Here is a 26,641-nt window from a genome sequence, read left to right on the forward strand (position 1 = left end):
GTCTGCTGTGAACGCAGTATTTTTTAACGCATGAAAAGGGTTAAGTGGTTATGGTTTGAATGCCTGTCCCCCGCCTCCCAGTGCTCATTCTTCAGGAATCAGGACCCGACGTCCGCTTGTTTCTACCATGTCCGCCTATCTGGCCATGCACCTGTGCAATTTCAAACGATAATATATTCCTACTCGGATCAATCTATCAATCAATCTACAATCAATCTACACACATACGCTTACCTTGTGCCTATCCTGTGTTCAGCTGCATAAGAATAAAGTTCTATCTCCCTTCTTCTTTGTGCGTTTTCTCTGCACATACCTATGTGTTCAAAAATCAATCAGTCTCTGCTCTGCGCTTATGCTTGCCCTGTGCTCATGTTTGCCTGTGCAAGCGCCGAACGCCGAGAAACAAGCGCATACCTCTCGCACAGTTGGCGCTGCATTACTATTTGGGATTCGATGGCAGCCTCATAGCAAAAGCAGCTCTAAGCCCATGGCAAGAAGTGAACCAGCATTGACAGAAAGGCAAAAGGAATGACTTAAGCGTTACACGCGAGAGCCTCTACAAAGTGACTCTCGTCCGTCTTGCAGTACTTACGTTTGGGGAAGAAAAATGTAGGCTAATGACTTGGATGGAAATTAAATCGAGGACAGCGCAGCTAGCTATGTGTGGAAAAAGATAAGCTGGATGTTTGTAGACTAGAAATGACCAGAATCGGTTATGGAACTTCTGCTAGCTCAGGGTATTTGCGGAGATCAACAACAGAAAATGGCTATGGAGAAGGCACATAGAGGGCAGCGAGCATAAAATATACGGTCCCTTAGCACAACAGACCAGATTCCAGGTATAGAGCAGTGCAAAAAGGGTAAACCGAGTGCTTGGTGATTATGAGATTCGGACGTTCTTTAAGAAACTTGGCAGCAGCTCACGCAGAGAAGTATAATCGATGTGCCATGGGAGAAGCCTTTCTCCAGCAAAGAACGCAGTGTGATAACAATGATAATTGCCGTTTATCTATCGATGTGAGCCCTCAGGCAAGGGTGCGCATAAGTAGGTGTGAGTATATTTGGTACGAACTGGCCTTAGCTCAATAGTGATTAGGTGTGGAGTGTGCACTCTATAAATGTTTTCTCTTCATTCATATGGTCATTTGGGCAGTCCTTCTTATGGACAGTACCGATAGAGCCGCCTTTCTCTTAATGTAAATCGAGAATGTTTCACAGTTCTTTGCTTTTCATGGATTTATATCTCATGAATTTTTATGTTCTTCCTCATTCTGCTTTTTTTTTTCCTCACAGAAGTAAAATCTGCCATTCTGCACGTTTTAACGGCCGCAATACAGTCACTCCTGAGATATCCGCGTTCGGCCCTGACGCATATTTGCTTTTATTGATCGCCACTAGTCAGAAAAATATTAATTGTGGACGCAGTCATTACCCAAATGTGCCATCAAGAGGTAGTCAGAAATGAAATACGACGCCAGTACATTTTATTCGCTGTATTAAGTGTCCGTGATGTTAATATAAAGGAAAGCCATCGAGTCGCTTTATGTATATTGCACAATGACAAATCAATGCGCAGAAGCTTGCAAAATGTTGAAGGTTAAATTTCGGCTCGGTCACTCATTTGTGTAATATTTTATTTCGTATAAGTAATCTTCTCACTGACATATGAAGTTGAGCGGATGACAAAAACTATGTGCCTTAAATTTCTCATCAATCTGCTCATGCAACGAACACCCTTGGCTTTGTGCTAACAGCATGTCCTGAAGCAGTTTCTAATTTCAGTATCTTTTCAGGCTTCAGTGACCATATTTTTTTGTTATTTTCAACAGGAGTTTTGAATCCACGCGCTAGGAAAAATGCGAACATGTTGGAAACAACGCTGAATAAAATTACGAAGCAATTAAACTTGGGTTATCTTTGTTTTGTACCGAATTCCTGTGAAATTTTGTGCATCACAACTCGCAAAAAAAACTAAGCTATGTTAAAAAAATGAGTTAACCGATTCGATAGAACAGAGCCGGAGCTATGATAGCACAGGAAAAAGAACGATATATGCGTGCGCTACCAACTGTAATTGACAATACAAAGAATTTTGTTCCTGTGAGCAGAAATCGTGCAGAGTAAGAACAAGAAATATTTCGTTATGTAATCATTTCCAGCAATCCCCACTGGTCAATGCGATCAGCGGTTGATAGCAAGTGTTCTTAGATGCATTTTCTACCGCTAAAACCAACAAACCGAACATGCCCTTTAGGATCATCGTAAGCGAGCATGAGTCGTTGCAGCAGCAAGCGAGCGTGTTACTGCTTAAACAGTTGCAAATACCTGAAGTTACCGGTCACTTCGCCAGCAAGAATTTCGCAGATGTCACAGCGTTTTAAAAGAGCAGAATTCTATTGGTCACTTGTTTTCAATGGATGTCAAAGATTTATTCTTTTCCGTGCTGCATGCAGACTTGTTCTAATCTGTTTATAATTACGTCATAGTTACTATTTTCAATCAACGATGTTCCTATCAGAAAGTAACGTGGATTGACCTCTTTGCAGACCACTGTGCAATTTATTCCGGAATAACATATCGTCGGGATGAAACCATTCTCCTGACGGAACCCAACTCAGTCATCGCATAGGGTAAGGATTATCTGATGATTCTAAATTGCAGAGAGTGCAAAATTACACATGTATCAATAACTGCCTATCATGCCTCTTTTTATGAACAAGGTATCGGGCTGGAGCTAGTAACATCATACAAATATTTCAGCGTATTCGTTTCTTTTGCCCTTTCATCGGAACCACACAACGACAATGTGACTGCTATTGATAACGGTTCCCTAGTCTACTTGAGAATAAATTTGTCGAACTACTCTTTATACATTGATTGCCTCGTAACCTCCATTGAGGCTATCAGAATTTTTCTCTTTTTTGGATTTCTAACGCTTTCCATATTACTTCCATCATCACTGATACGAAAATTAGTTTGCACCTTCCTTTACCAATACTGCGACGCCAACTACTGCGGCTATTTATACTTCATAAATTATCGTATCATGATAACCATCACAATCCTTTCCTTCAGCGTAACACAAATATATCAAGTCAGCCTAGACCTCTCTGCCCCTGGCCACTCGTCAGGCGCTCTGTCCCGTTCTCTTGTCTTGTGTGTGCGTGTGGTTTTTGGCGCCTTTACTTTACAATGTTTTAAAATTGCAAGATGTTGACATGCCACACCAATGCCTCTTACAACTAATTGCAACCTCAAATAAAGACTGAAACGCCCTTCTTGGAGCGCTTGATTCGTTAACAGATAATAATTCGTTTAAAAAATCTGAAACAGGTACTTTATGGTGATTCGAATAATCCAGCTTTCTCACTCTATAACAGGTCTCGACAGAAACCATTCTCTGTACGTCTGTATTTCTTCTACTCTTACATGTTCATGAAGTTCGTACCATTGCCAAGAAGAAACACCGATAAAAGAATGAGACTTTGGCGGGAGTTTGTTCTTTTTCTTCATATTCTCCTCCCATGGCCATGCACTTCTGCCAAGGATGAAAGAGCTGCAGGAGACCATCTCTGCAGAATTGTTCCTTTTCTGAGCTCTGTATGAGTTCCGCTACAGCAATAACTTTCCCGTCGCCTGAAAAATGGTTTCCGCGCAGTGTGCTTTTCATAGGAGTGAAGAGGAAGAAGTCACTAGGTGCTAGGTCAGGTCAATATGGGAGATGAAGCAAAACTTCGCAGACCAAATTGGCTGCATCTGTCGCCGTCGCCTATGCTGAGTGAGCCGGTGCGTTGTCATGCATTGGTGTCAGCAACCGCGGAACCCAGCGCGCATCGACCCCTGTCATGTGCAGGCTCTTGAGAAGGATGTTGTGCACTGAACCTACACTCACTCTAACCTGTTCCACTATTTCTTTAAGAGTTGTCCGCCGCTCAGCGAGCTCTAGAGACTCTACATGCACAGCAGTCTGTGGTTCATCATCGATAGACGGTCTGCCACTCCGTTCTTCGCCGTCGAGGCTCCTTTGAACGCACTTAAAACGTCTGCGCCATTTAACGTCAGCATCATAGGCTGCGGCACTGTCACTGTAGACCGCCACCAGCTCAGCATGAATTTTCTTAGCATCGCGTCCCTTCAAATACCAAAAAGCGGATCACTGCCCGTGCTTCGAGTTTTCTGATGGGTGCTCACATTTTTGTTTCGTTCACAGTTCCCCTAGCGGTGCTTCGCGGTACTACATAGAACATAATTTTTATATTCCGCTAAATATGCAGGGAAGTGCATTCATTATTGATGCCTACTGTCTACGTCTGTTGTAAATTAATGGTACGATAACAGAAACTTTTTGAACGCCTTTAACGCGCGACCTACGCCCCGACGATATTCGAAATAAAAAAAATTGAAACGAGTACTATTTCTTTTCTTTTAAAGGCTCACCCGGAAGAATGGATGTGCGCGAATATTAGGGCAATGCTGCAATGGAGCAACTGGCGCCACCGAAATTATCGGCCTTGCAAGAAATATGCAAGCTGCGCCTGTGAATACTTCTCAAGTTTTCACTCCTGATACCCATCAAGAGAACTCCGCACAAAGATCAAGCACTAAACAAAGCAAGGCTGGTAAAGATGAGGTAAGATTTGTAGAGGAAAACACCAAGAAGAATTATGAACTCACCTGTTTCAGTTCTATGTGCCACTGAAGGACCCAAGCTTCGCTATACGCTACTGAGGGCAAACGTGAAGGAGCCGGACTTTTACTACGTTAGAACTGAGGAAGCGGAGTGCAAGCGGCAGTTATGGTACGGCTATTTCATTACGAGCCACTTTGTTTATTTATTGATTCATTCTTTTATTCATTCATCATCGCCCTGACTACGTACGCTGCTGGACAAAAGCCTCTCCCATATGTCCCTAATTAACCCCATCCTGTGTCAGCAGCGGGCGCATTATTCCCGCCAGCTTCTAAATCTCATACGCCCAGATAGGTTTCCTCGGCCTGTGCCAGAAAATAAAAATCCTTAAATGGGAACGCCACAGCATCAGCATCTTGACACGCCAGGATGAATTAAGCAGTGGGACAAACAAAGGTGACAAAGGGAGAAAAACACCTTTCTCAAGTATAGCGCCAACAAGACTGAAGAAGCACTGAGGCGCGGAACATGCGGTAAAGAAACTAACAGGAAATTATAGACTCATGAAAGCCAGTTTTATTTCGTCAATTGAACCTGGCCGCTAATCCTATAGGCTTGTGACACCGAAGGCAAAGAAGTTGTGGCTATAAATAAAGGCGTAACCAAAGTTTCACAAGCTATGAGCAGGAAAGCCTCCACTTAAACTAATGAACACAGCTCTCATCGTGTGCTTTAAAAGCTTTAAATTCCGTGTGTGACGTCTTTCATGACTTCAAGTGTTGCAAGAAAGAAGGAAGCGGGCTGGTGTGTTGTCTTTACGAACGGTGATGCGAGTTGCAGATATATTACAAAACCGGCTAAATCTTAAGGATATCAGTTCTTCGTTAATTGCGCACGTGCAATTGCGAAAAACCTCTGTATCTTTTATATTGTTTGAACGTGACGCGAGCACTTGCACTTTTCTTCACCATTATCATCCTGCCTACATCTTCTGAGACACAAATCCTCTCATATTCACTTCAAGGAAGTCTTCATCTGCACCAGCCGAGGGTCTCATGAGCTCACGTGACATTTGCTTTCTCTTAGAAGACACTGCTTTAACACAAGTGACCATTAGTTGTATTCTCATTGCAATAAACACTCGGTAGATATTTATTACTTCGTGTTGAATTCGGCTCGGGTATGATTAACTCGCATTTATTCCTTGGCCCAGTACCAGATAAGAGTTCAACATATTGAAGAGCCGGTTTAAATATTCTGCAGCGTTCCCCTCATTTCAATCTCCCAGATTCCCATGGTACAGGTAGAAGCAATATGAGAGGGAACACGGCAGCGGGCGCCTTGCATGCTTCGTGAAGCACTGCCACCAAAAGCCGATAAGAACTTACAACAAGGCTGCATATCAGTAGGCATGGTCGGCTGCTCTTACCGCGCATGCGTTTAGTTCCGCCCATTCTCTTCGGCTCTCGTCGGCAGTGCTCCACGAAGCGCGAAGGCCACGCGCTCCGGTGTTCCCTCTTATACTGATTCTAGGTGTACAAACAATCAATCAATCAATCAATCAATCAATCAATCAATCAATCAATCAATCAATCAATCAATCAATCAATCAATCAGTCAATCAATCAATGAAATAAGTATTAATTTCATTTCTTCATTTCCACGTTTGCAGTACGTTAGCGTTTATAAAGGCATATGTAAGTAGCCATGAAACTGACGTGGAGCACCAGATGCATGGATTACAGAAAAAGCAGTTCAATTACCGAGACACGGGATAGAAAAGAGTAATTCCACAAACAGGACTTACCTTGATCCGCTGCAATTTTTCAGCGTTTGCTCCTCTGCGGCGCCCAACTCGCACGACGTGGAGCCGTTCCTCGTGCGTTCATCTTTCCGAGTGCTTTGGCAAAGTTAAATGCTCACTTGAAGTCTTCTTGAGAGAGCGTTGATCTCAGTACGCGGTAAATGTTTATTTGCAATCGGAGCGTCAAAAAGCGAGCAAGTACTGCCGAAAGTCGTTTCTTTTATTACAAACAGTTTCGAAAAACACTTCATTTTCTCAACATTGAACACCACGCCGTACTCCTGATCTCTTCTTTCTTCCTACGAGAAGTCTCACTACAACGCTGTACAAATGGTACATGTATAAAGGAAAACAACAACAAGAAAATAAGGAGTGTGCACAAATTCATGAAGAATTGCGCGCATAAAACATATTTCGCTTCGACAAGCCTACTATTAGCTTTAGTCAGCTCTTCGGGAACTAGTGAAGATTTAAATGAAATTACTAAAAATTTATTGCAGTGTTTTTCTAAATGCATCAACTAAGGCCAGTGTCCTAGAAGATATTTTTTGCAGATGGTTTATTCGTAAACTCGGCTGCCGCACCGACCCATTTGCTTACCACCCAACACCTCATTCAATTCATTTCGCGCCATTTCGATGCCGCCGTTTCATTGTGTAGACCGTAAGAGTTGTATTAACTGTAAAGATTTTGTAATGTTACACTACATTGTTGACGTAACATAAATAAATATTGAAACACATCTTATGTAAGAATTGCAACGGTCTGTCTGGAACCTCACCCTCCATAAAGGCAGAACTTCGTATGCTCATTTAGTCTGCTACGCCCTGTACTGACTTTGCTATTTCTTAGTCGTAAAGATGACATTATACTTCTTCAAACAAATCTCGCGCAGCTTAGTTCATCATTGCGACCTACTTGGTGCCATGATCACTTTTTTTTTGTTTCACAATTATTGAAAATAAGAATTCTAATAAGAACCTTGCGAGCCCTCACTACAGTTTATGAAGAAGAGTTAAAGTTTTCGGGCAAAGAAGTTTGATTCCTGGTTTCAGCTAATCTGGTGGAAAAACAAGTTCCGTTTTTGCAGAATGAATGGAAAAGCTGCACTTCATTGTCTTGAGTCATTTATGACCTGATACCTCGACGCAAGTTGAGTGCTATAAGCTTATAAACATTTTATTAGATGTTTGACAAAACTCATGCTGCAGCGAAATTTTGGCACATGGTTGGCAGGCGCTCTAGTTCGCAGTTTCAATTCGGCGCTGTGAAGTACGTAACTCCGGATTCAGATGAACTCTCAAGAACTTTTTTTTTAATTTAAGAATCGTTAAGAATAGTTAGGTTTTGTCTCAAACGCGACATGTATTCAATGGTTCTTTAATACTTTTAATGTCAATGTCGATGGCTAAACAGTCGCAACCGTTACGTATGAAAAGAACGTGTCATACCCACAGCGCCTTACAATCGCATTACACCAACGCATTCTTCTGTCCTTTCTTCGCTGTTCAAAGGGAGCACTTCATGACTGATACAAAACTAAAAATAGCAACTTCTGTTACATTTCACTCATCCGTTGGGATATGCGCCGAACTGAGCCATTCAGTCACGGAGCGCACATATGTGTACACAACATCTCTCATCTAGGCCTCGCTTACTGTAGCGATATAATGTTCTGTGAATATGCGGAGCTAATATTTTGAACCGTTTGGGACAAGCCGCTTGAAACGATTTGAAGCCATGCATGCGAAATGAACTACAAAAACACTGTGAAAACGTCGATGTGCCTCCGCAACGCATGTGTTTTCGTTAGCTTGATTTTGCAAGCGTAAGCAATTTAAACCCCGTAAAATGGGCCTAATTGTTTACTTCATGACATAATAATACAGAACTGAGGCAAAAATAAGTAAGGTTGCTAACCCAAAAACTGTGGAGATATCAAGACCTGACTAAAATTGCCTAAGCAATCGTCAGGCAGTACTCGATATTTTATAAGTGGGCTGATACGGATTGTTGTCTCGTGCGTGTTGACAGAAGAGATCCAATACTGCTCAGACGGAACAAATAGAACGAGGCAAATATAGCGCGAGTGTTTGTCTTGCACCCTTTGTTGTGTCTTAGAGCTGTTACATCCTTTTGAAAATTCTGTATCCATCTACGCATATTGTTTTGAAAGATCTGAAATTTCGAAAATTTTCCATCCACTGGAAAACTGTTTCGGACTGCAGGGGTTTATTATAAAAGCATATATATCAGCTAAGCTGCACCACACCCTTCGAGCAGAATGATGCCGCAAATGGCAGTGTTTTAGGCATAACACCATCCGCAATGGCCCCACTAATGATTTCAACTAAGTATAGAAACGTACACACCACTGGAAGCGTCTGAAAACAAGAAACTGAAAGCAATAAATCCATGTAGGGTGTATTTTCAAACTGTGCCTAATGTTTTGTTTTTTTTTTTTTATTTTTGCCTGTTCACATTGCTTTGAGTTTATGTCCTCGGATAAAAAGAAACTACATTCACGCGTTGCACTGCAAGCTAGATGCAACATTCTTAGCAGTTTATGAGCATTTAGGCAAGAATGCTGTAGGCAGAAACTTCCAACCTAAAGAAAGGACGCGAGATAATTTTGTTCGCTAAAAACGAGTTAATTCCTCGGCCTAAATTCTTGCTTTTTGGATGCTGCCATTGTTACTTAGAGATCTTAAGAAACTCCAACTTAATTACGACCAAGGCGGTCCTCTTCCATTCACCGTCTGTTTAAACACCATCCTTTATTGTCCCTCACACACACGACACGGTCCTTCGCCAGCTCTTTACAACCGGTACGTACCAAAGACGACAAACGCTTTAAAACTGTACGCCGGGATGAATATGATACAAAAACACTGCACGGGCATACGACTTTTCTAGATATGAAATGTGCGTACACTGCGCTGCCGCAGTGAGTTGAATGGTAAAAAGAAACCAGTAGTGCATCCAACATCAAGAACAACCTTTTGCACTGCGAGAGTTCACGAGAGAACGTTCGTGCGGATGTCTGGAGGAAATCTGGGCCACTTCCTCCGCTGTTCACTGGAATGGTGCGCGCGCACGGTGCAGCAAGTTCAGAAGACGTCACCGTTGAACGGGCACTCTGCCGTTTGCATGACTTTTTTCTTCCCATAGTTCTTTTGTCTTATCACTGACCGTGCAAGAGGCAGCTCCCGCAGTCACAGTTTTCACAAGTGTGAAGTTGCGCATCTTTGCTGTTGCTGCTTTGCGTTCCTGTTAGTGTGGGAAGCACATCGCAAATTTGCGTTCACACTGGCGTTTGCAAAAAAAAATGAACCATTCGCTGAAGTGAAGGTTTCGGATAGCGTAGTAGTAGGGGGCAAGCTCAACACAGATAATCTCGGAGGCCTTGTCCGACAGAAGTGAACTCCTTATAGATTGCACTGACTATAAGGACGACGATGGTTCTCGGCGGTGCTGTGGGCAAAACGATTATTTCATTTCCCACAGTGCAATTCTTTTACCCACAATGAGTTAGGAAAAGTGAGTGTTAGACACAGAGTAAATATGCGACTACTTCGGTAAGGTATGAAGCCATTGTACTTGATGCGACATGCACAAAGGCACGGTATAACTTAATTCCCTTCATGCAAGACGTGAAATGTAGAAAACGCAAAGTAAAAAGCGGCCAACGCATGAGGCTTTCTTCGTCATCTTGTTAATTATGCTGTCAATGTTTTGCATTAATTTAATTAGGTATGAGTTTCCTTTGTTCTTGTGAAAAAGACAGCTGAGGTATAACTAACGTCCGATGCACAGCTCAAATGTTCCCCTTGCGTCCAATAAGTGGAGGTTACTGGCCTCGAAAAAGAGGTATTTGCTTCTTCGTGGCTTCTTCTTTATGGGCGTCTTCTAGAGGATCCTGTCTTTGTTTTCGACACCGGTAATTTGGCACCCGCGATTACAGGTTGAATTTCTAGATTCGTGATTTCAATTCAGAAAATCGCATCGCCAGGATTTACACCACGCACCATCTGCTGCTGAAGAGCACGTTTTAATCCATCTTCGAATCAGGTCATTTGCTTGAAAAGTGGTTGGTGGAAGTTGTCAATTATCTGGAGTGCAAAACAAAGGGGTTTTCTGGCGATCCTTCGTTCCTTAGCCCAAAAGCTCTTCACTTCATGATTTACAGCGGCCGCTAGCATGCGCAGCTCTGGGTGACCTTTGCGTCAGCACCCCTTCTCTTGCGCTATCTGAAAAAGAACGGGCGTACTTGGCAAGGCGCGCGACACGTCATTAGGTTTTTTTCAATTTTTTTGGCGCATTTTACCAGTTTGCCGCCTTTGCGCATCTTGCCTTATGTATATATACATGTATTTTCCACGAATAAATTTAGTTGTGAGTCAGCGCTGTGTGTGTCTTTTCTATCTGTGTCCCTGTCTTTTGCGCTGTTTTAAAGAATCATGTGTAGAAAGCGGGCAAATATGAATCGCATAAAGAATCTTTATAAAGCATGGTCCACATCCGGATCCGCTTAGTAGAAAATTGCCATTGTTTCTTAATATCCGCGTATTAAGAACAGAGGGTTGAGAGTGTTTTGAAAAAATAAAGGAAGTATTGTACTATTACTAATTCTTCTTTCATTCTCGTGGCTTTCTAATAGCGCCCATTGACTTATTCTCTATTCACTTGATCTTCCCACATGGGGCCAACAGTGAGCAGAACTGGGGCTGCTCACTAGACAGCCCGTTAATATTACGCGGCAGGACACACAGCACCAGAACCGAGCCCTCAAATGTAGGACACTGCTAGATCACCGAAACCAAACTCCGTGACTCATCGCAGCGACGGCTACCGCCCATAAAGCAGCTTTTTAGTTGAAAGCGGTTTGTAACCGTTTGGTCAAATCAGATCCCTTCCTGTATATAAATTTGGGCTGTTGTTTTCCAGAGCTCAATAGTAGCTTTCCTTAACGCGCCAGCTCTGCACACAAGAAGAAGGTTCCTTTAAGAATACTACGTTGAAAGAAAAAAAAGGAAGAAAAATAACAAAACTTCGAACAAAGAAAAAAGTGGCAAGCAAAGGTTAGAAAGTTTCACCGTGCCTTCAGTGCACTGAGTGAGAGACGAGGATACCACTTCCGCAAACGACCAGTGTGAACGCAGAATCGCGTGTCTCATAGAGTCAGTGCTGCTGCAGTGTCTTCGCCGCTGCCATCACTCGATGACGATGTCGCCCTGCGCGAGGCGCTGCTCCCGCTGTCAGGAGTAGACGCCGTCGTTGCTCTGGATGGAGAAGTGCCGGTACGAGATGTACTCCTGGGGCACCTCCTGCGCCTTGGCCGGTCTCCGACGTCGGCGGCGCCGCCGGAATTTGAGCGCCGTCAGCAGCACGGCGAGCACAAGCACAAGGACGGCGCTCACGCTGCCGCCGAGGATCATTCCCAGCGTGGAGAGCGTGACCCGAGTGCGGTCAGTCCTCGCCAGGGTGCGTACCTGCGCGCCAGAATACGTCCGGAAGAAGAGATAGAAGACACACAGAAAAGCTTTACTACTTGGACGTCGCCATACCGCTCTCTCGACTGCATTGTGCCCCTGCGCTACCAATGCTCCACGGGCGTCCCCATATTGCTCGGAGGATGCTTTGTGCGCCTGATATTAACCATGCTCCCTATACTTCGCCACACTCTCCGCCTCCCCGCTTTGTGTATCTGGCCCTCAACTGTTCCTTCAGTGAAGTTCTATTCCCTGTTCAGCTTCTTTCTGCACCTGGTATGGGCACTGCAGAAGAGGCAGCGCCAAGTACATACAAGATTTCTACAAGCAATACGGCGACGTCCAGGTTGGGAAGGTTTATGGGCGGTCCTCCACCAGTAGATGAATGAGGAGCTGACCAGCTGGTCATTACACTCGACGAGGGCCGCCGGCATGAACACGCGCCTGTGATGGTTGGGGAATAAGGTAGTGAGAGGACTGGAGGGCTAAGGAGCAGAAGAAAAGGATTTGCTTAGAATTTGATTATGTAGGGTGCAAGAAGCGCCTGGGGAGAAAGCAAGGAGCTGAGCAACCTGGTTACATAACATCGTTTAGAAAGAAAACGAAAATGGCTAAGCTGAAGCGTTCATGTAATTTAAAGAAAGCTGAGCTATGTGACTAACTGCAGAGGGCATCTTTTTCTGGTGTTTTCCATCCGCTTTCCCTGCGCCTTCGTTTTGCATCAATGGACGCAGCCTTCCTGGCACCTCATGACGCAGCCTTGAATCGTTAATATTACGTCTTGTCAAAAACACTTCGGCCTCTCCATTTTCAGAGATAATGCCTCGGCTACTTGTTTTATAGGCACTCGAGCATTGGGTCTACAGTGCAAAATGTTTACATGAAAAATTTAGTAGTTCTTTAGAGCCGGAGGCTTTTCATATGGATCGCGCCTTTCATATTAACGATTTTCAGACAAACCAACGTTAATAGTTTTTCAATCGCGAACAGGTATCTTCATATCTCTCTATCTTCCACGATTCTATGGGATGCTTGAAGTTTAGAGCGCTTCTTGGACGATAGTTTGCGCGGTACTTTCGCGGGGCTCCTTTAGCGGCAGTGATCATAACAAAACCTTTTTTCAAAGCAGCGCCCTTATGTACAGTCTGTGTCAAAAGTTTGGAGTCCCGGGGGTTCACTTCCAAGTTTTATATTGGGACTCCAGGAGCATTCATGGAAGTCCAACCTATTGCAGGAGGCAGTACCAGAAATCTTTTCATGTCCAGCAAATTTGTAGTGCTAGAGATCCATTAAGAACGACACAGTGTGGCTCAAAAGAAAACCCCCTGGGCTCCAAACTTTTGACAAAGGCTGTAGGTACATGTAACTGGACTTTCAATTCTGGCCCTCGTTGCGGGAAGTGCGGTGCTCACCTGCAGACACTTTCTGTTGTTGGTGGACATGTCGTAGGGCCTCTCGACGTCCGCCGTGTAGGGCGTGGGGCGGCCCAGGCTACGCAGGTACTTCCCTGTGGCCGTGACGCATACCGTGTACCAGGTCTCGGCACGCAGCCCATCCACTTCGTAGCGCCGCACGCCTGGCTCGAGAGAGGCGCCCGCGGCCGGCGCGGGCTCCGACGTGGCGTGGTATGTGATCAGGAAGCCCCCGATGAGCGTTCCGTTCTGCACATCCCACTCGAGCGACAGCCTGTCGTGTTCAAGGCGCCGCACTTCGGCCGACGTCATCAGGGGGGCGGGGCAGAAGTCCACAGGGTGCAGTGAGGCCACCGACTGGTTGGCCAGCTTATCGGGCTGCGCGCAGCTGGGCCGTCGCGTGTTCAGCCGAGGGTGGTCCTGCAACCACTCCCACAGGCCTAGCAGCCGGCAGTCGCAGTGGAAAGGGTTGCCTGCGCCACGGACGCCATGGCATGGGTTAACTCAAACGAAATGCATGAACTGCAACAGGCAGCATCCCTTCACCTATGGCGCCGACCTTAGGAGAAAGATTTTCCCTTGGGACTGTCCCGAGTTTCTCAGAAACTTTCTAATGTTGAGCCTCATGAAGAGTTTTCTTTCTTTAAACGCGGATCTAACTAAATACCAGGATACTCACCTATTCATTTCTGTTTGTTAGTATAAAATTAACTTGATACTGCAACTTCAGCTTCATTTATTTGATATACCCTGGACCTTCTCAGTGAGGCACAGAAGGATGTTAGCGACGAGCGACTTGAGTCTGTCAATGGGCCGGTTATCTGTTTTTTGAGCTAGCGTCCGCTTCGGCGGACGCGGATGTTGCGACACGCGTATTTCCTTTTCTTTTCTCTCTTTCTTTCGTATTATCTTTGAACTCTCCTCAATCTGCACGTGGCAGCGGTGGTGGCTCGGCTTGAGCCAGTCCACAGGCCCATTCACTTTTCTTTTCATCCTTCTCTCAGTCACAACAGCAACAACAACAACAGTTATTGGCAACAGTTGCTGAGCACAAACGCCGCCGGTGTAAAGGAGCTGTTTACATCGAACTTTGGGGCAGCGTGCAGCTACTGTCCTGTTCCACATAAGTAAGAGGCTACGTCTATGCCTCAATAATATTTCATACCGCCACACGAAGCCCATGCCAGAAGGGCGACCAACCTTATGTTGTTAGCTTCCGATGCCCCTTGTCCGCCTGCAGGCGATGCCCATCCCACCTGTCACACCCAGAGCCTTCGGGTAAAGGTATTGACCATCTGTATTCATCTAGCGCATCAACGCCTCAAATCTCTATTCAAAACATCCTGTGCCCTCCTGGGTACTCTTTGTCGTCCTAGCTAATATGTGGTGCGACTATAGGCTCCGCGAAACAAAAGGAAACCTTAAGCTGCGAACCTTGTGCTGAGCTTTCCGAAGCGTCGCAGTGACACCAGGCGAATATGTACGAGGGCTACGTGCACAGTCCATGCCTATGTCGAGTAAATTTTTGTGGTGAAAATCTTCAGCGCAACTATTATCGTGCAGAGCCATCGTAATAACTACTGAGAAAATTTAATGGAATTCGACGGAGCGAATTTCATGTCGGCTAAGGCACAGTCACACCGGTTGTTTCTTGTTCTGCTATCACAAAATGCTTTAAGTCTAAACTAGCTCGGACGACAGTGGTGGCCAAAAAGTTTGAATATCCGACACGCACTCGGGGTGCGCGGGCTTCCATACCCAGTGCCACTGGGTACGCACCGGTTTTCAATGGATAACGGATTTACCCTTGCCTCATGCTCGGCTTCTTTTGGGTGAAATGCTTGTAACGTGTGTCTTCCCTTGTATTGACGACAGTACAATTTCGAATTGTCCTTTTTGGCCAAAGATGCCCTTCAGCAATTATCATCATGATAAATTTGCTCAGGTGTGACTCAGCGTCTGTTTTTTTTGTTCATTAGTAGTCATTCCATTCACATTAAGAATACTGAAGCTTCCGCATTCCTCAACACAGTAGCGAGCACCGTCGTATCTGACCACAAAATATTCGGTGCAGGGCGAAGGTGAGTTGTATCTCGCTATGTTCGATTTCTGGTCGTGAGTGCCAGAGCTCACGTTAGCTCGCTGCGATTGATGGCAGATTAACAAACAATTTCAGCGCTGCAAAAACATGGCTAGTTTCAGGTAGCCAAAAATGCTTACGAGCTGATAGCAAAGGAGCGCATGTATTCGTATTTTTTAACTTTTTGCGAGACAGGTCGAGTACCTACAGGCGTTTTAAATGGGCGCAGTGTTCTTTAATGAGCTGCAGAAAAAACTCCGAGGACGGTTAGCAGTGTTACTGCCAATGTTTGAGCTTTAGATGTGGTGTGACGGCAAAGAAAGAAGCCGGGCACTCGGCCGGAGAAATGCTGCCCGGTGGTAGGGTTCGTGCAAATAATCTCCCTGAGCTGAGGAGGACTCCAAAGCCATTAAGCCACCGGACGCCTTCCACTCATTCTCTCCCTTCCGTCTTCCACTTCCTCCCTCCTGCCACCTAAAATTGGAGAGGTATTTTTTGCTCTCCCAACGTTCCCACCCGTCGCCTCCCATATTGTTCTCTTCTTCCCTCTGTCACTGCCAAGCTCTCTTCACCTAAAAGTGGGGAGGGTACGTGCTTTCACTCTCTGAACATAGCCACCTGCGAATCGAGGCAGGTAGCAGGTTGCGCTGCGGACGCCGATGACGACGGTGCCAAATTGGCGAACCACCTCATGAGAGCTAATGCGCTATACGCAAATATAATAGGAGCGAAGGTTCAAGAGTTGCTTGTAGTAATTTTTGCGATAAAAAAAACGCATGAAGATGAATTGTTCGAGGACACAGCTTAAACTCATTAAAACCTGCGATTTTCGGGATCTAAGCAGACAAACCCATAGGCAAGTTCTACACTGCGTAAGAGGCACCAAACAGTCCACAGAACCTTCAGGTGCATCGGACTCGGTGCGGTATTTTAAGCGGCGTTTCGTTATCAATCCGGCGCCCGTTGACGCCATGGTTTTGTCCTAACGTTCAATTTCATATGCTCGTATAAAGAAGCCCTGAAAGGGCGTCGATATACGTTTGCACTTGATCCTACCTCCCTCTAGGCTTCATGGGCATTATGTAGGTGCCCTTTTGACCTCTATGCACGCGCCAACAGGAGGCGGAAAGAGGAAGGGTAATATAAGGAGATAGTTATGTGACCAAGGGAGAAAAAAGCTACAATAGGAAAATTCCCGCTTTGCGGAAGTTTTCGAGCTTCGCCAGATGCTCGAGAAAGAGACAGAGAGAGAGAGAAAGAGCGTTTCTTAAAAAAACAGTGTGCATTCGGACGCTTGCGTTCCTTTCTGCGGAGAAAGTTTCTTGGGACAAAGCGACGCCCAAAATTACGCTCCGCTAAGCCATGAAGCGGACGGTTACCATTCAGGAGTCCGGCGGCTCTCGAGACGGGGGTATTCATTCAGATCACAGCACGACGCCACCGCCGCCTCGCGCCTGAAAAATGCGACGGTTTGGACCAGATGACAGAGCACAAAAGAAAGACGAACGCGAGAGAAAAGACAGACCTAGATGGAATGCGACAAGTAAAAAGGTGAAAAGAAACCCTAAATCAGAGAAAGGAAATAAAGATAGCCTTCGAACTTCACTAGTGCTAAAAGGCAGGTCTCCGGTTTAAGGTCGGCCCCATGCAGCTTGATGAACGAAAGGTCTTTTGTGTATTCAGGTCATGCATATTAAGGAGGGACGTCTACTAAGTCCTAGACTATCGCTTTAGCACTCTTTTCATAAGAATTTCTTTCACGATCTGCCTCTTTTCAAGGCTTCATGACTGCGTTCACAGCTTTTATTTTTTAGCTTAGGTTCTGAAGAAAACGCAAGCTTTACGTCATTCGTCCGTTCAGCAGTATGCCTTTTCAATCTTGTTCTCTGCAACCAAGTCATTTTTCTTCTAACTTAGCATAGTATTGATATGCGTTCTTTATTAAATGTAACCTTTCTCGAGGCATCAGTGTGGCTGCGAGGCCGCACCAAAAGAACGTGGAAACATGCGCACAAATGATCCGTGCGTTTTTCTTAACTTTATTTGTTTTCTTTTTCTTAACTATTTACGCTGCAACGTTACGTAAGAGTGTTTTGAAGGCAATCAATTGGATGTATCATCTGAAAAAAATATCGCATATTGAATCGGAGTTAGGGAGGTTAGGGAACGGAAAGCGTTTCACTCGTTGCATATCAAGGAAGGAAAACCGACTTGCAAACAAAAACTAAAGACGATTTTGATGCACTAAGTGGCGCTAGTTGAGTTTGTTTAAGGGAATCTATTGCCTTCAAATTACCTGCCAACAGACGCGGTCGCTCCTGCTGCAACGGCGTTATGCCGTTATACTCGTGTATCAACTTGCAATCGCTTCTCAGTACAAAAATTTATCTCAGGCGTAAAGAGAATCTCACGTGCTGAACCTTCAGTTGGAGTAATACCAAGACCTCTAGTAAAGCTCCTATTAATCCGAACAACTGAATATAACGGAGGGAAAAAAAGGGGGTTATGAAGAAAAAAAAAGGCGTGATGTTTTTTTTTCATTTTTTCTGATTTACGTTCTTACGCTTACAGTCGTTAATATTGACACTTTTGTTCCTGAGCAAAGCTGGTCACATAGCGAGTCGCCAGTAATACTGAATCGTGAAGAAACGCAATAAGAAATATTCTAGAAAACACAACGATTTCAGACTCCTGTGCATAGGGGCGGCACCTGAGGGCAATTCGCGCAATCTTCGAAGCTCCAGGGGCTTAATTCTGGTCGCTGTTATCTATAAAATATCGCGGAGCAGTTTGAAGCACGTTTGTAGCGCCAATAGGCCCATGAAACGCGTGAAGGCGCCCCATGGTGTGATGAAGTACCTCCTTCTGCGACTGTTCACATCAAAGAAGCTATGTACTGACTCGGCTGATGGCTGCTGATTCCGGCCTGAAACGCAGCGCAAGCTTGTGGGGACGCGCCTTACTCGTCGCCTGTGGTTGCCTTCCCCACGATGCATCATTACCCGTCTTAGATACTTTAACTAACAAGGGACGGCGCCGGCGTTGCAGAGACAGGTGCGCCACAGATGACGTGACTGCTGCGCGGGGGGGGGGGGGGGGGGGGGGAGAGACGGTCCTTTCCGGCTCTGGATTTTGCCGCGTAGAAACGTGTCGCGCGGCGCTCCGCTCTCTGCCAGCGGGGCAGGCCTCATGGTGGGAACACTCTTCCGCCAGTTCGTCCCGTCCGGCCTCGGAGTTTCCGCCTAGCCCTGGCTCGGGCGAATGTTTGATCGTAACTGTGCTGATGAGTCGGACGTCCTCGATTGCGTAGCGTATTTCTTTGCTAGCTGGCGTTACTGTTGTAGCTTGTTTGTCTTAGCCAGAGTGCCTTTACTTCCCTCAGAGCAAAGCCCGCTGGGGTACGCGCGCGCTCGGAAGCGTACGCGACCATGGGGTGGCGTCAGCCACGGTTAAGCGTGGAGAACGTATTTATCCCCTTAATTGAAACCCCACAACATCCGGACAGAAAATTAATTTTAGCAGCCATTCATTCAACGCGGCAAATGTATAGGGCGTGGCCTCTCCACCTTTGCCACTGTAACACAGCCACACACAAACACGCGCACAAAGGGTACCACTATGCCATTTCCACTTTCGTACAGCCTTTCGCGGTGTCCCGCACTCAATTAAAAAAAGCGGAGCATTTAGCAGGAGTATTTGGTATTTTCCACGCATCGCTGTCTATATCAACGGGGTAAAGTACATGGACTCCAAAGGGCTCCGTGCATGTGACGTTATCTATTGTCTGAACAGCATGTTTCCCCATTAGCGAGGCATAAATGTATTGAAAAATTTTGGTTCCAAGAAAAAAAGCCTATAATTTCAGTTCTCCGTATTAGCGGTTCAAGACTGTATACATTGTTTGTAGGCTGACGCCGTATTTAAAGAAACGCAGGGCAGAGGTTTCACAGTAGAAATCCCAGTAGAAATAGTAGAAGCAAATTTGAGCAGCGTTGATAATAAATATGGCAAACTGCGCCGAATAAAGCCAGGCAAATATAATAAAGAACTTCTGTGCCTTTTCTCCTGCGGTTTTGGTTTGCGCTAGGCTCACTGAACAAGCGCATATGCGACGAATTTTTGCGTCGTTTTCGCAGATTCAGCCTAACTTCAAGCACCCGTGATATCTCTATATACATTTAAAAACTTAGATTCTTATTTCATACTTGCGTCTCACCGTTTCTTACAGTTAGTAGTCTGTTTGCCCATGTGAAGTGCGAACGGCGGAGATGCATAGCCAATGCCTTTCCACGTATACGATATAACTGCAAGAAATAAAAGCTAGGAAAGGAATGATTGTTTTCTTTGCAATGCTCCACTTTTCCATGGTGGAGCTAATATCTACCTGCAACACACACAAACCTGCCGCAGCTCCTTTGCGCGCGGCAAGACGGATCGAAACCTGCAGCGCTTTCAAGTGCGGTCGACAAGAGCGCCGCCGCAGCTGTCTCCCGCTCGAGCCTCTATAGTTCTTTGCCAGCGGAGACTGTCACACCGCTATACTCCCTCTTACTTTTTAGCCGTTTGAAGTGCTGTGTACTGTGCTGCGGTCTCAGCTAATCATAACGGCGTGCGCTGCAAAACGTTTTCCTCCTAACCCAACCTCCCATGGCTGGTGGCTCCATCTCTGGCATGGAAATAGCACCAGCGTCCAGCTGCTGCGTGCAGGGCTTTCGGTCGACAAGGCGTACGCCACGTTTACGAAGGAGGCGCACCGCTTCGCAGCAGGCCTCTGCAGTGCTGTACTAGTTCGGACTTTCTTTGCTAACTTAACCAGTGAAGAAACGCCAGTTGTACTTTAAAAACGCTATCTTGAATTTATTTCAATCACTGCAATATTTATTTGAAAAATATTCATAACACTTCTCAAATATTTGACGGACTATTTGTTGTCCTCTCTAGCCTTCATTGAAGGAGAGAACTGTGCTTTTCACAGTGATGCAACCAACTTTTGAGATGAAGTATAGGCGCTGGAGCACACTCGGACGGAGTCGAAGGAAGCGCTGGGGAGGAGGATGGGAGCCGCCTAATATGGTTGCATGACGCTGCGCATGAGTTAGGGCAATGGTGGAAGAGGTACAGATGTGGACTCCGCACCGCATGCGTGCTCTAAAGAAGAAACTTGTATATATATATAACAATTACAGAAACCAAAGTTCCACTAACCGGAGAGAAGCAGCTCGCCGAGCCGCACCTCGATAGGCTGGAGCACTGAGCTGGAGAGGTAAGCGAGCCGGTTGTTGCGCAGGTCGAGGCTCACCAGTGCCGTCAGGTTCGCGAAGGCGTTGACAGCCACCCAGGCGATCTGGTTGTCGCGCAGCCAGAGTGACCGGAGACCGTTCACGTTGCTGAAGACGTCTTCGTGAAGCCGGGCGACCCGATTAAAGGACAGGTCCAGCTGTTCCAAGTAGCGCAGATCAGATCCGAACCGCGCCAGGTCCACGATGTGGTTTCGCGTCAGGTTGATCACCTGCGAAAGAAGGACACCCGTCGCCCACGACGCTGCCATCTTTACCTTTTAGTGTGCAACTGTTGTGTACTCCTTCCCCTCTTGAGCGGCACCGTGCGGCCCCTCAGATGGGGAAAGGACAATGGGGGGCATTCCTTAAATACTTCATGGAGAAAAATGATAGCCGCTAATCTTAGGGTACGAAGAGTGATCAGCGCTAACTGGCTCGAGAAGCGGTTAACACAGTCAAATCACCATTATAAGTTAGGGCAACAATAAAGCATTGGGTGGGGCAATACATAAAGGGCATTACGTCATGATGCAAGGCATCAATCTCACTGAAACACCCTAAACAAATAAAAATAGCCTCGTAGCCTTTGAACTGCTTGTGTCAATTCATGTCAAAGAATACCTTTAATCGCGTTAGGTTTTGGTTAGGAGCTCAAGTACTAATTCGACTGCCCGTGTTGGCCTCTTCACTGTAGGCTGGACTAGGCTAGAGCAGCAGGCAAGGAGGCTTGGGAGTGTTAGTAAACCAGGAGAATTAAGCTAATGTAACAAGCGCTGTAGTACTTTCAGGAAGTTTCATGTTACACGAGCGAGGCAGGAATATAGAGGGTTGCTAAAAAAGTAAAAAGAAAGATTCCCCGCCACCAGGAAGTACAATTTTAGTGATGACGCAGTTGCTAAACGTGCCTCTCGAGCAAAGGAAAATCAACGCTGTCGTGAAGAACCTGCGATTAGCGCCGCTGGGGCACATGCAAAACGGAAGACATCGCTGGTGATGACTAAGGGTGCCACAAAAAGTTTCCTGATGGATTTTCAGACAATCTTTTTAGGAATGCGTGTTGTGTGTGCAAATGGTTATTGCTTTAGAATGACCTGTACCCGCAGCCGGCCACAGGGCACAGGACACTGGAGCATGCGTTCCTGACTGCGTTGCTATCCGCTTTAGTTTTCGCCCACCAAATAATTGCATTTTCAAGACCATCTCTCAAAGAACGCAACACCTACAGGGACTCCGCAGGCCTCTGGCCACAAACGCGGCCAGAGAAGTAAATATTCAAGAAATCTTTGCGCAAAATAACACAAGACTTGTGTTATTCTGCGCGAAGTTTTCTTTAATATGTCTCTACACCAACTGGCCCAACGTACTGTTCTACCAGGGAACTACCTATGTAGCAAGCACTGCTAAAGCGGGAGCTAGTTGGTTTTGCGTCATTTTTAAGCGCTCTACTTTACAACACGATCACTCGGAAAAGCACACACAACGACGAAGCGCGAACTCACAACGGTTGGCCGGTGTCAGTGTTTTTTCGTGTGATTTTGTTGTAAAGTAGCGCGCTTAAAAATGAACCTATGTAGCAGTCAAGAAAAATAGCACACACAGCGTTCCGATAGCGCTGTTTGTGTGTATTTGCGGGGGGGGGGGGGGGAGGAGGTATCCTATCTGTCTATGTCTTGGTCACTCTACATCTTTTTTCATGTCATGCGCCAACGAACCCAAGTGTCTACCCTTTTGAATTCCAAAGAACTATCTACGTAACAGTAAAGATAGACAAAGGACTCAATCCATTATTGCTGTGAAGCTCGGTAAGGTTCAAAACTGAGTCTTTCCCTCACCTGCAGGCGATCGATGCCTTGGAAGCGTTCCGAAGGCAAGATGTCGATGGCGTTGTACCCAAGGTCGAGGACTTGTAGCTTCTTCAGGGGCTTGAAGGCACCAGGTGACACCTTCATGATGTTGTTGTGTCGAAGCGAAAGCGCCGACAGCTCAGGGAAGCCCATAAAATCATTCGACGCCACGATGGAGATATTGCCGTGCTCTATGCTGAGCGTGCGCAGAGCAGGCAGGCTCCCCGCGGTCGTGAAGTCTTCGCGTAGCCTGATCACAGGGTTGCGGTTTAGGCTTAGCGTCGTGAGCTCGTCCATGTTTGAAGTCAGGAGCACGTTAGGGATGAATGTGAGATTGTTTCCGTCCAGAGACAACTGCTCAAGTGCGCCGAGATCATCGACGAGGGAAGGTTTTAGAGAAGTGAGTGCATTGTCGGATAGAATAAGCTCCTTTAGACTCGGCAGACCACGAAATGCGCCCTGGCTAATCTCCGAAATAAGGTTGTCGGTCAGGTTTATCTTGGTGAGCGCGACATTTCCTTTGAATGCGTTGCTCGGTATAGAACTTATCTTGTTATGAGAGAGAGAGATGGTCTGCAAGTTTGGCATTGATTCTGAAACGGATGGTAAGGAGGTCAGGTTGTTACCGTCAAGATGGAGCTCTGTGACATTCACTAAACCTCTCAGTTGCGTGCCATCCAAAGAATCCAGAGCGTTGCCTTTAAAGTTCAAGATTCTGAGCTGAGAAAGAGGTTCAAAGAGCTTGCTCGTGATTGGACTTATCTCCGTGTTTTCCACTTTCAACGTCTCCAGTGAAGAAAGCCCATAAAAGATGTTATCGTGAACGCCCGTGAGGTTATTGCCCGAAAGATCGAGATGCTTGACGCTAGGAAGGTAAAGAAAGTCAACCCTGGCACTGATCAGCTTGTTATTGCTAATGTCGAGATGTGTGAGAGATGTCAGATCGAGGAAAGACCCTGCTTCGACATCCTCCGCCATCACGCTGGAGAGGAACAGTTCCTGGAGGGGTATCTGACCTTCGAACATATACTTCCTTATGACGTAAATTTGGTTGTGCGACATGTGAAGCACTCTAAGCTTTTTCAGCGACTGAAATGTCTGCGGCTCGATGTCCATGATATTGTTGTGCGACAAGTAAAGCTCCTCCAGGCTTTCAGCCCCTCTAAACATGTCTGTGTTGACGTGGCTGAGAGTGTTGTATTCAAGGTACAGAGCTCTGAGTTTGACCATCCTCTCGAACGCGCCGTCTTCAATGGCGATTATTTCGTTGTGATTTAAGTGAAGCCGGTCGACTTCGATAAGGTCACGAAAAATTTGCTTTTTTAGCCTCTTGAGTTTGTTCCAGTCCAGCCAGAGTATGTCTACTTTGTTCAGTCCGCTCATACTATCCGTGTGCATGTTGCTGATTTCATTTTGTGTCAAGATCAGGGAACGCAGACTAGACGGGTACCGACTGAGGATGTCGCCCACATCAGTTAGCCTGTTACCGTGAAGATTCAAATGCTGCAGGTTAGCCAGGCTCTGGAAGGCCTCGTTCTCGATTGTCTCTATTCGGTTGAACTGGAGGTGCAACTCCTGCAAATTTGGCAAAGAGTAGAACACTCCTTTGCGTATTTTCTTTAGCAGGTTGTTCTCTAATCGGAGATCCCGCAGCTCTACTAATTCTTGAAACGTTCCAGGAAGGAGGTCAGCAATAAGATTACTGTCTAGGGAAAGAGATCGCAGTTCACGGTTGTTTTTGAACATTGTAGGGTGTATTGAGCGCAACTGGTTGTGGGAGAGGTGAAGTTGGAACAAGTGTGGTAGTGGGTAGAAGGCGGCGATCTCGATCTGCGTAATGGCGTTGTTCGCGAGAAACAGGGCCGATATCTGGGAGGAGTTGAGGAAGGTGTCGTTTGTGATTCTCAGTATGTTGTTGTTCGTAAGGAGGACTTCGCGAAGATGAGTCATGTTTCGGAACGTGCCACTTTCTATGCTGTGCAGGTGATTGGAACTCAACTCGATGGTGCGCAGTCTCCTCAGGGGCGTCAGAACCTTTCGGCCGACTGTGTGGATTGTGTTCTGGCTGAGGTCCAGCGCTTCCAGCTCTAGAAGATGGATGAAGCACGAGTCATCTAGGTCGCTCAGCTGGTTCATATGCAGTGATAAGGATGTCAGCCGTGGCATGGTGACGAAACTCCTCTCGTTGAGTTCTCGGATGCGATTTGAACTTAGGTCTAACCTTTGTAAGGCTGTGAACCTTGTGAATCCGTCGTCCGGTATGTCTTTAATCTCGTTTTCGGCCAGCCTTAGGGCTTTCAGGCTTCGTAATCGTCTTAAGGCGTTCAGGGGGAACTCCTTTTGGCCACTATCAATCAGGTTCAGCTCTTCCAGGCTATTCTCAAGCCCGCCGAACGCGTACTCAGTGATGTCTGTGATGTTGTTTTTGGATAGCTGTAGATTCGTTAGCTGCAGTCCGTAAAAGACGTAGCTTTCGAGCGCCTCGATGTTGTTCGAACTTAACTCAAGAGACCGAAGCGCTCTGAGGTCTTTGAGTGCCCCCTTCGGAACTTCCTTCAGCTTGCTTTGCGTCAGGGACAGCGTCTCGAGAGAGTCCTCAAGACCTTCGAAGACACCGTCTTCCATAGTCACCAGGTGAGTGTTGGACACGAATAAGCGCGATATCGTCCTATTAACAAAGAAGCCAGCCGGCAACATGGTCATATTGGAGCGAAGGTTGTAGATGCTGAGCATCTTGACGGGGCTGTGGATTTCGAGGAGGGTGCTTCTTATCTGGTCGGGCGAGACCGAGTTGCACTCGAGGAAGACGTCACTGTCGAACTCGTAGCACGGGCACCAGGGTTTTCTGTTCCAGGAGGGACACGCGTCTTCCTTGGCTTGCTCTTCGGCGCTGAGCGGCTGTGACAGTAAGAGCAGCGCTGTTAACAGGGAGGACAGCCACGCCAGCAGCCAGCGGCATCGGGGCGGGAGGAAGCGGCACGGTATTGCTTGTGTCTGGGCCCGCGCCCCGCGGAGCCGTAAGGTCACCATGTCACGTGGACGGCATCTGCGTGAGTAAAACGGAAAGATGTGTCATATACATGCTTCAAAAGGCACTTCCTTTATAGCACAAATTAGCTGTTTACTCAGTTCTCCATTGCACGTTTCGTGCACAGCAGCTCGTCGCAGTATTTTTTATATTGCCTTCTCCTTCTCTTCTTCCTTACACATGCACATGGTGCACATGGCTTATCGGTATGTGAGAGACTAAAGACAAAAAAAAAGTCCCCTCATAATTCTCTTCTGAGAGTGCGAAATCCAGCGACATACGGGCTGTTGCTAATACAGGTGCCATCGGGAGAGTTCAGTAACTCTGCCACGGCTAGCAGGTGGCAAAGGGAAGAAAGATAAATCCCTATCTTTAGTTTTAGAAAAAAAAATGGAGATAGGGTGGGAGGGTATGGGTGGCATAGTGGCTAGAGCGCCCGCGTGGGCATCGGAGGTGGCTGGTTCGAATACCACCACTCAACAAGATTGGGTACGAGCGTCTACAAGCCCAGCGCCTGGCTTTCCTAGAGGTGTGCGCTTAAAAGATGCTTCGCCAGGTTTGGTGGCATTTCGGGGGACAAACCAGTCCCGAAGAGCTCGACCTGCAAAGGTGGTGCGCCTTAGAGAGTTCATTCAATTATAGCGCTTTAAAAGCAAGTAAACCATCAAAGAGAACTAAGTGGCTGCTATTAATTTATTTTTCATCCCCCTTTTATTACTATAGCACAAATATATGCAGACGACAATGAGCTGGCTGTGATTTGCTTGGTCTACAGTCTGCTGCTATACATACATTTTTAATTTCTTTCCCAATTGTTCTTCGAAGTATTGTTCGGCAATAGAGACTCTTAGTGTAGCGTATGAGAGTTTGCGTACGTTATACGCAAGCATTTATCGGGAAGTGACTGTGGAAGTCGCAAGAGCACTTTTAGTTTACCGTACAACTCGAATGCAAGGATGGCTCAAGCCGCAGTTGCGCCATATGGTTTTATAATGTAAAAACATTTGGTGTCATATTTTTCGCGCTTAGCCAAGCCATTGCCCAAGCATATCCAAGTCGTATCACGTAGATA

General features: G+C 46.2%; 1 protein-coding gene and 1 long non-coding RNA gene across 3 annotated transcripts in view; one reads left to right on the forward strand and one right to left on the reverse strand.

Annotated features, from left to right (window-relative positions):
• Window positions 1-2,553: 2,553 nt before the first annotated feature.
• LOC149338804 (uncharacterized) overlaps window positions 2,554-26,641 on the forward strand; it is a 31,704-nt gene continuing 7,616 nt past the window's right edge. Inside the window, exons 1-3 of the long non-coding RNA XR_016283455.1 lie at window positions 2,554-2,630; window positions 4,432-4,630; window positions 4,684-4,798. This is a non-coding gene — a long non-coding RNA (uncharacterized LOC149338804). The remainder of the gene's footprint in view (window positions 2,631-4,431; window positions 4,631-4,683; window positions 4,799-26,641) is intronic.
• Window positions 6,644-26,641, reverse strand: part of LOC149338805 (uncharacterized) — a 193,834-nt gene continuing 173,836 nt past the window's right edge. The window contains exons 2-5 of one of the 2 annotated variants that reach the window (XM_089547791.1): window positions 22,530-25,587; window positions 20,624-20,927; window positions 13,339-13,811; window positions 6,644-11,926 (exon numbers count right to left, since the gene is read on the reverse strand). In XM_089547791.1, the coding sequence (XP_089403917.1) occupies window positions 11,693-11,926; window positions 13,339-13,811; window positions 20,624-20,927; window positions 22,530-25,571 (4,053 nt within the window). In that variant the 5' untranslated portion in view covers window positions 25,572-25,587 and the 3' untranslated portion in view covers window positions 6,644-11,692. Of the gene's footprint in view, window positions 11,927-13,338; window positions 13,812-20,623; window positions 20,928-22,529; window positions 25,588-26,641 lie in introns of those variants that run through there. The other variant, XM_089547792.1, reaches the window with a different exon arrangement.

This window comes from Amblyomma mixtum, chromosome 6 (genome assembly GCF_055824585.1).
Source record: "Amblyomma mixtum isolate Tamu chromosome 6, ASM5582458v1, whole genome shotgun sequence".
Lineage (NCBI taxonomy): Eukaryota > Metazoa > Arthropoda > Arachnida > Ixodida > Ixodidae > Amblyomma > Amblyomma mixtum.